The sequence below is a fragment of the Maniola hyperantus genome, chromosome 13 (assembly GCF_902806685.2).
Source record: "Maniola hyperantus chromosome 13, iAphHyp1.2, whole genome shotgun sequence".
Taxonomy (NCBI): Eukaryota; Metazoa; Arthropoda; class Insecta; order Lepidoptera; family Nymphalidae; genus Maniola; species Maniola hyperantus.
Window position 1 is genome coordinate 4,984,829 of NC_048548.1, and position 10,018 is coordinate 4,994,846.

General features: G+C 36.2%; 1 protein-coding gene across 1 annotated transcript in view; it reads left to right on the forward strand.

Moving 5' to 3' along the window:
• The window catches only part of LOC117987402 (ubiquitin carboxyl-terminal hydrolase 7-like), an 18,733-nt gene extending 9,089 nt beyond the window's left edge, over window positions 1-9,644 (forward strand). The window contains exons 7-10 of the mRNA XM_034974411.2: window positions 5,967-6,120; window positions 7,202-7,335; window positions 8,970-9,066; window positions 9,534-9,644. Of these exons, the coding sequence (XP_034830302.1) occupies window positions 5,967-6,120; window positions 7,202-7,335; window positions 8,970-9,066; window positions 9,534-9,548 (400 nt within the window). The 3' untranslated portion in view covers window positions 9,549-9,644. The remainder of the gene's footprint in view (window positions 1-5,966; window positions 6,121-7,201; window positions 7,336-8,969; window positions 9,067-9,533) is intronic.
• Window positions 9,645-10,018: the final 374 nt, after the last annotated feature.

The window sequence follows — 10,018 nt, forward strand, 5'->3', positions numbered from 1 at the left end:
AGGTAATGAATAGAAGAAAATATTCCCTCCTCCGTTTCATTACCTTTTATTAAAATCACCTATAAAGTTACTTACTTACTATTAAAAAGTATGTCTATTATAATATATACTTTACTATAAAAATAATTCAATTAAATATATAGTACTTCTATATTCTATTAAAATACTTCTATTAAAATTATATATACTATTTGGGCTATAGGTACTTTCAATATACAATTACAACATATTACAATTTAAAACATAAACAATAATACAATTTAAAATTAATGGAATTGAACATTAGTAACTTTACATGTTTTTGAATAATCGGTAGGTAATGAATAGAAGAAAATATTCCCCCCTCCGTTTCATTACCTTTTATTCAAAACACCTATAAAGTTACTACTTATTATTAAAAAGAACGTCTATTAAAATATATACTACACTATAAAAATAATTCTATTAAATATATAGTACTTCTATATTCTATTTAAATACTTCTATTAAAATTATATATACTATTTGGGCTATAGGTACTTTCAATATACAAGATAAACATGATTATGTAATTAAAATGATGTCATATTCAGAGTACAATGATTTATTTACAAAATATAGCAGTAAACGTAGGTATGTACTTACATTTTAATTTTGCACAGGAAAAACTTCTGAACTGCTTGACTTGAGGAGTTCTGCACGATGAGACTGGTAGCGAGGGAATAAGATGATCCTCATGTGTTATGAAAACTTAAATAGTTCTGGAGACATGTAAATGTGTGAATAAAAAAAAGCATCACAAGCATTTTCCCTAAGGTGAAAAATGCTAATCAAATTTAACACTTAAGGTGAAAGAAATAACGAAGTTAGAGTTAAGATATGAATAATTTTTAAATTTAGACTATGATTTGCCTCTGGTTTTCTTTTCTGCCGCATTGGTAAAGTTTGTATGGTAAAATGTTCAACTAACAAAAATAAATACCAATTTATTAACATAACAATATTTCCATGTATCTTATGTTTTTCAGCCGGGTTTGGTTGTCATAATTAAAAGTTTCTTCCTTCAAATTAGTTTGAAAAATATTCAATAAACGGATATACACTTACATTAAAGTTACTCATAAAGGAATTCCTCTAACCCATTGGCGAAATCTTCGCGTCAGCGTAAAATTCAGTAAAGCCATACAACATCTCGCCTCTGGTTCTTCTTTCAAACATACCACTTAAGGTTTGTATGATCAAATATTCAATGAACAGACATATGCAATAATTATTATCCATAACAATTCTATTTGATATTATATTATTGTTTGCAGCCGGGTTTCCTCGTCATATTTTTAGTATGGTTAGCTTTGTTTAACAATAACACAATCATCATCATCATCATCATCATCATCATCAGTATGATGGGTTGATTTTCAAAAATCCTTTCTTAACGGATGGCTACGTCATAATAGCTATCTGCATGCCAAATTTCAGCCCGATCCGACTAGTAGTTTGAGCTGTGCATTGATAGATCAGTCAGTCAGTCAGTCAGTCAGTCAGTCAGTCAGTCAGTCAGCCAGTCAGTCACCTTTTCTTTTTATATATTAAGAAGCTAAAATGTCAGCTGAATCATAATAACGAATCGCCTGTCAGCACATTATTCAAATCAGCTCCATAGTTTAGGCGCTACGCTGGAACATACATTAATACAAATACATACAAACATACATACACTGCTGAAAGCATAACCCTTCCTTTGCCTTAATCGGTTAAAAATATTCAATGGGCGGACAAATTATTTTATATAGTTAGTAAAACGGATACGTACAAGAACAATGGGGTGTCGAAATCATCGCGTTGGGTGGCATTGCATTGTGTTAATAAAAGCAAGCTTTCACAGCAATATATCTCGAATAAAAAATGTTATTCAAATTTAACACTTAAAATTAAAGAAATAAGTTCAATTATAGAATATTAATACGATTGACTACTGCACCTACCTACACCGTCGGCTCACTACCGAGCACGGGTCTCCTTTCAGAGTGATAAGGTTTTGACCTCTACTAAAGAAGTCTACCACGCTGGTCAAACCTAACTTTCATAATATCGTCATCATGATCAACCCACCGTCGGCTCACTACCGAGCACGGGTCTCCTTTCAGAGTGATAAGGTTTTGACCTCTACTAAAGAAGTCTACTACGCTGGTCAAACCTAACTTTCATAATATCGTCATCATGATCAACCCACCGTCGGCTCACTACCGAGCACGGGTCTCCTTTCAGAGTGATAAGGTTTTGACCTCTACTAAAGAAGTCTACCACGCTGGTCAAACATAACTTCTCATAATATCATCATCATCATCATCATCATCATGGTCAACCCACCCGCGTCGGCTCACTAGCGAGCACTGGTCTCCTTTCAGAGTGATAAGGTTTTGACCTCTTTTAAAGAAGTCTACCACGCTGGTCAAACCTAACTTTTCATAATATCATCATCATCATCATGAACAACCCACCATCGGCTCACTACCGAGCACGGGTCTCTTTTTAGAGTGATAAGGTTTTGACTTCTACTAAAGAAGTCTACCACGCTGGTCAAACCTAACTTTTCATAATATCATCATCATGATCAACCCACCGTCGGCTCACTACCGAGCACGGGTGTCCTTTCGGAGTGATAAGGTTTTGACCTCTATTAAAGAAGTCTACCACGCTGGTCAAACCTAACTTCTCATAATATCATCATCATCATCGTGATCAACCCACCGTCGACTCACTACCGAGCACGGGTGTCCTTTCAGAGAGATAAGGTTTTGACCTCTATTAAAGAAGTCTACCACGCTGGTCAAACCTAACTTCTCATAATATCATCATCGTGATCAACCCACCGTCGACTCACTACCGAGCACGGGTGTCCTTTCAGAGAGATAAGGTTTTGACCTCTATTAAAGAAGTCTACCACGCTGGTCAAACCTAACTTCTCATAATATCATCATCGTGATCAACCCACCGTCGACTCACTACCGAGCACGGGTGTCCTTTCAGAGAGATAAGGTTTTGACCTCTACTAAAGAAGTCTACCACGCTGGTTAAACCTAACTTCTCATAATATCATCATCATCATCATCATCATCATCATCATCACTGTCGGCTCACTACCGAGTACGGGTGTCCTTTCAGAGAGATAAGGTTTTGACCTCTACTAAAGAAGTCTACCATGCTGGTTAAACCTAACTTCTCATAATATCATCATCATCATCATCATCATCATCATCATCACTGTCGGCTCACTACCGAGTACGGGTGTCCTTTCAGAGTGATAAGGTTTTGACCTCCATTAAAGAAGTCTACCACGCTGGTCAAACCTAACTACTCATAATATCATCATCATCATCATCATCATCATCATCATCATCATGATCAACCCATCGTTGGGTCACTACAGAACACGGGTCTCTTTCGGAGTGAGATGGTTTGGCCTCTACTAAAGAAGTCCACCACGCTGGTCAAGCGCGGATTGATAATATTATTATAATTGTTGTAATTATTTATCAATATTTTTAAGGTAGGTATGTATTTGTAAATCAAGTCAAGCTTTGCAGCCGGGTTTCGTCAATAAAATATTCATTAATTAAATCAGTTCGTAAAACGTTCAATAAACGGACATGTAGATACATGCCCATTACTCATGAACATTACTAGGAATGAAATTTCGAAATATCAAACAATGATCGTTTAGGATGTCACATGAGTAGGTACCTGAAGCTCTCTACGGTGATACATGTTTTTCCAATAATTCGATTTTTTAAATCTTATTTAAACATTTACTACTTCTTCAATATTCGCTTTCATCACAACGGACGTGTCACGATGTCCTCAGTAAGTAAAATAATAAATTTTAACATTAAGTATAAGTTTTTTAATTTTCTTTCTATTTTTATCTATGAAACCTAATAAATACTAACAAACTGAAATCCTCTAAGAAGTTTAGAAGACTATGTTTTATAATACTCCTACTATTTAGATAATAGATTTCGATTGTAATGGATTTTAAACTCAAGTACTTTTCTAGGATAATGAGGGCCTCTTCAACTTCGTGGAAAGAGTGCAGTCTGAGCCATCAAGCAGGAAAAGAAGAAATAACGATGATCACCTCTATACATATATCAAAGTCCCTGTGCGAGGAACTAAAATTGTGAAAATAGAGATATTTGATGTAAACAATAAAGACATCTGTACTGACCTAGAAGTTTCAGTGCAACACGTAGTCACATGTGGACTTTTTGACGATCTTTATATTAAAATCAAAGAAATAATAGCACAAATTCAACAAAATATAGGTAAAAATATCTCATAAAAACAAATTTACAATATTAAATTTAAATTTAAATTTGGATTACTTGTGTTTTATTCTACCTATTTAAATAAGTGAATTGTAATAAATAAATAACTAAACTCCATCTTTTAGTGTTTTATTATTCTAATAGATATTTTGGAATTACTTGAAATTTAAACAGATAAGTGATATATCATTTCAAACTTTATATTTTAATAAATGAACTCAAATTTATATTATTTTGTTTTAGTCTTACGTTTCACCTACCTACCTACCTATCCTTTCAAATTCATCCATCCTAATTAAGCGGGTTAACAAATAGATACATTTTGATCAATGTGAATAGGTAAATTTCGTCTATTCAATTTCATTTATATTATACTTATTCATTTACATCTATTTGAATAGATAAATTGGATCTATTCCTAATTGATTTTAAAATACGGTTTGTTCAATGTGAATAGGTAAATTTCATCTATTCAATTTCATATATTTATACCTATCCACTTACATCTATTTGAATAGATGAATTGGATCTATTCCAATGGATGAGAAGCGTCGTATTCTATTAAAACTTATGTTTAAGAAATACATTTTGCTCTATTTGAATAGATAAAATTTCATCTATTCAATTTCACCTATTCATTTACGTCGATTCAAATAGATGATGTTTATCTATTCTAATAGATTGTGGCATCTATTCTAATAGATTGTGGCATCTATTCTAATAGATTGGGGCATATGGATCTCCTATGATCCAGATGCCCCAATAATACCTACTACTTATATATATATATATATATAATCCACTATACAGAATAGCTGGATTATATATATATATATATATAATCCACTATACAGAATAGCCCAGGGCACGTTTAGAACCCTCGTTGCTTAAGTTTTAAGTTTATGTAATTAATTATTATCACCATTACATTATTATCTTATTCAACCATTTTGACAATCAAAAAGTGTACAATGTGACCCAATTTGAATAATATATGATTTGATATGAATATGAATAACAAAATAATATTTGGATATGCAGTGCATGTATATATGCGACTTTGGCATTGCTTTAATGGTGAAGGTAAAGATCGTGAGGGAACAAACCTACATGCCTGAAAGTTCGCCACAATGATCTAAAAAGTGTGTAAAATCTGATAATCCGCACTGGGCCAGCGTTCATTATTCTACTCTGAGAGGGGATTTGTGTTCAGTAGGTAGTGGGCTGGCGATGGGTTGATCGTGATTACCTTATAGTACGCGACAGGTCGAGATGCAATCAGGGTGGGGAAGTCCCGCACAACACGGTGCGGGATAGCGCGGGTGACATGCGGGTGTGTGGGTCGTCTCCCCGCCTCATACCCCGATTGCCATTTCGACCTGTCGCGTACTATAGATGCAATTACTAGAAGCTGTGTACAAAGGGTCTGCTGTCTGTCCATCCATCCGTCCATCCGTCCGTCCGTCTGTCAGCGGGCTGTATCTCATGAACCGTTATATTATGTGGTGAGTTCCAGAATGTGTATTAATAAATTGTATCGTATTGCCGCTATATCTATAAAAAACAAATAATAAAAATAATAAAAATTACCGAAAAAAAGAAAAATGATTGTGCGGAACCCTTCCAATTAGCACTAATTGACCGATTTTCTTTTTTTAGATTTGAATTTTACCAAGAAATAAACCTCGACCAGTACCTACAAGAAGTACCGCAAACCCCAGCACACTACACTCTTCATGCGGTTCTCGTACATTCTGGGGACAACCACGGAGGACACTATATTGTATTCATTAACCCAAAGGGGGATGGAAAGGTATCGTCTCGCTTAAGGCACTTCCACCACCAACGAGGAATAGACCAGCTATCGACTAATTTCTCGCTCAGGAACCTTACATTCGATGTAAATTTTCGAGATTCCGAGTCAATAAAATAGATAAAATATAGATCCTACTACCTACTTATAAAAAAAATGGCAACACTTTTAAACTGTAAAGTGTTATTAACAATTGATCGATGACTGTACACACTGTCGCCTGTCAGTCAGAAGTTCTCAACTTACTCACTCTCTCACCACTTTTAGTTTGTCGCAGCGACAAGAGCTATCAAATAAAAAAACTCGCTCAGCGACGCTCTCTTGTCGGTCAAAACAAAACGCGCAGTTTGCACAAGGATTAAATAATATTTATTATGTCTCGGTGACCGATGCGAGTTGTCTCCCGTCAAACTCGCACACTCGCTCATAGCGCAGCGACAAAACTATCCCAACTAAGTACACACTCGATTCCCGTTGCTCAACAATTCGTTTCTTGATAATAATTGTTGGCAGACAGACATGTACCTTAAACTGCAGAATAGAATAGTGTACTTATGTATATATTATACTATTATATAATATATTGCACCACAAAATGACAGGTTACCTAAAAATTGTAGTAGGTAAGTCGCTGCAAGTATCCGAATTTTCTGCGCCAACGAATTTTGCGCATGCGGCTTATAAATTAAAGTGGTATAATACTGTACGCTCTATCTTCTTCTTTATAGTCGTATTCTTCACTGAGGGCCGTGACACTTTTTCTATCAATTTTATTACGGTAAAAAATATTTTGCGATATTGATGCAGTGAGTTCCCCTTCCACATACCTACAACTTGACTAAAGAGAACGAGATTTCGGCTCTTAGGTTAATTTGCAGTTATTATCAAATGTTAACGATTATAACGGGGACCGACGACTTAACGTGCTCTCCACACGAAGGAAACGAAAAGTTCAAATTCAGGCCTCCAAAGTTGGTCACCCTTACCAGTTACCGACTTGGGTCAGCGTTGCTTAACAACCGCAATCAATTGATATGCGTTGTCACAACTAGGCCACACATCGAAGCGATCTTCATTTCAGTGGTGCAAGTTCGACGACGACGTGGTCTCCCGATGCACCAAACAAGAAGCAATTGAATACAACTTTGGAGGCAAGGAAGAAGTACCGCATCTTCCTCGACGAGCGACGAGTGCTTATATGCTTATTTACATACAGTAAGAATAATTTTACCATTACATTATACTAATTAATAGAGACGTTTTCTAGAGTCGTTCATCGCACCTGAAAGCACAGTGTTGAAAGACCCCCACTAGGTGGACGGACGACATCAGGCGAGTCGGATTCAGATTGGATTCAGGCGGCGCAAGACCGTGGCGTGTGGAGGTCCCTATAAGAGACCTGTGTCCAGCAGTGGACGTCTATTAGTTGTTGATGATGTTGATGAGAGATATTTTCGGGGTTTTTTGTAATTAATCAAGCGGTGATTGGTTAAGACATCCTATTTGGGGGATTCCTAGGCACGCACCTCTAACTTTTCGGAGTCAGATATGACGTTCCCTATTTTTGGCAGGTAGATACTTACGTTAATCTGCCGCTCTGTCGCGGCTTCATTGACAAGCGCCTCTGACGCCAGAGACACTCTACTCTAAGGTTCACCTTTAAACTTCTCGATTAGATTATATTCTCAAAGGTGTGTGAAGTCTACCAACCGCAATTGGTCAGCGTGTTGGTACAGAGTAAGAATAGTAGTGTTATACTTACTGTACTAAGGAGAGGAGATCCGTGCTCTTTCTATGAAGCTCCTCCTATTTTCTTTGCTCACATACGGAAACTCGCATTGATATTTCGATGTCTCTTTGAATATCTCTGAGCTTTCTTATCAAGCTCATAGTAATTAGTAAATAATCTGTATCCGGTGTTGAAATTGATGATACATTAGTTAGGTATACCGTATAATATGAGCATCCGAAATACTCACTTATAATGAACTTGTCGAAGCCAGGTTAGGCGAACTATGTCAAAATGCAATTAGCGGTGAACTTAGTTATCGGCTTTGCATGTGCCTTGTAATTTTGCCTACGGTACAGTAGGTAGCGGTTTCAATCAATAGGGATGAAGACTACAAATCAGGGAATTTTTATTAAACGTCAAAACGCTCGCTTAGTAAGGGAGTTTCTACGAAATACATAGATTTGACGTCATAAACATTTGTCGTTATATGATTTAGGTAGGTACTTTTTTAGTTAAATCAATAATTTAAAATAGCCATAAAGCAAAATAAGAAGAAGAATAATTTAAAATGGTGCAAAACTTAAAATTAATAGTGGACGTAGATTTTACGAATTTTGGAAGACCCTCTACTTAATAATTCCTATGATTTTTTTTGACATAGGCATCATCCCCATTTCCACGTTTTAGAATAACTTTTATAAGTAGTTTATGGCAGTGGGCTGAAGAGGTGATGGGGTATGGCATATAATTCAAAAAACTGATAGACGTTGGGGTAGGTCTAGCACCTAATGGCGACCTCACGTGGTTTTTAGGGTTCCGTACCTCAAAAGGAAAAATTATCGTGCAAAATGTCGAAAAAATACCCGAGTACGGAACCCTCGGTGTGCGAAACCTACTTGAAAATCCTCACTAAAAATGATTTTCAGAAATTCCGCTCGAGCGAATCTGAAAAGAGTAAGCTTGTACATTTTAAAGTTGTTCGCACACTGCCGCGATCGACGAAAACGTCTCTTGCGGCTTTTGCAATTTCCAGCATCGTGGGAGCTTTGGTCTCCTCCTGCCGATGTAAAAACTTTTCTTTAGTGGTAAAAGCATAGTATTTTGTTAATGATTTCAGAACGTCCCAGCTAAAATATGTCCTACAAGACGTTACAGAGGACGACATACCTACGGACTTGTGCGAGAGGATCAATGCAGAGATACGACACGAGATGGTAAGAATATGTAAATATCAAGTCTTCCTTTTGTTTGCTCCCGTTTGAGCTGGTCGCACATTATAAGTTGAGCCACACCCGTTATCCACGTAACAAGATCCGCAATTCATTTTCACAAATTAGCAGATGTGCTTAGCCGCATTAATTCGGAGAGTGTGGCTCAAGCTTTGATAACGCCAGTCGTGTTATTAGAACGTTGGTTCTATATTTTTTTGTGAGTATATTGAACTTGATATGACAGCGTTCTGTCATACCATGCAAAATTCATGATTTGACAAGCCGCGATTGTGTGATCGCCGCTGTAAAATTACGAATTTTGTATAAATACAGCATGATAACAATAACAATCAAGAGGCAGTATGAGAAAGAGATTTTTTACGGTGCGTGCGGCAAGTGCGTACCTATATACTGGTAATGTGCGGTCAGCATAATTTCGTGTAAGCTAAGGTTTCACTTTCGCTTTTCAGGCGGCAGAAAAATAAGATGCAGAAAGATTAAATCTGACACGTCGATCAGCTCATCGAAGTACTATTCGAGGATATTCAACGCTCTAAAACAGTTCTTCACTTTGCAAGCCCTAGCTGGTTCTAAATTCAAAACGAGATACAAAACAAGGGAAACAATGGAAACAAAAGATGTGAAATAATATACAGGGTAATTGGTAAAACGTCACGATCGGATATTATGTATATGGGATATATATAGGATGGAAAAAATCATGGGCCTTAAAGGGGAACTACTTTAAATCTTTAAGTTAGACCATTTTACTTAAGGAAACATTGCCTTTTTTTTTAAAAAAAGAAACAAAACGGCATTCAACGATTTTCTAAAATTCTCTTGTCTCACCCGGGAATCGAACCAGCTAAAAATTCAAAAAATACACTCGCTATTTTATTACACTAGCCGATAAAGTCAATGGTAAAGATAAAATTTCCAAAAATCTAATTATAGA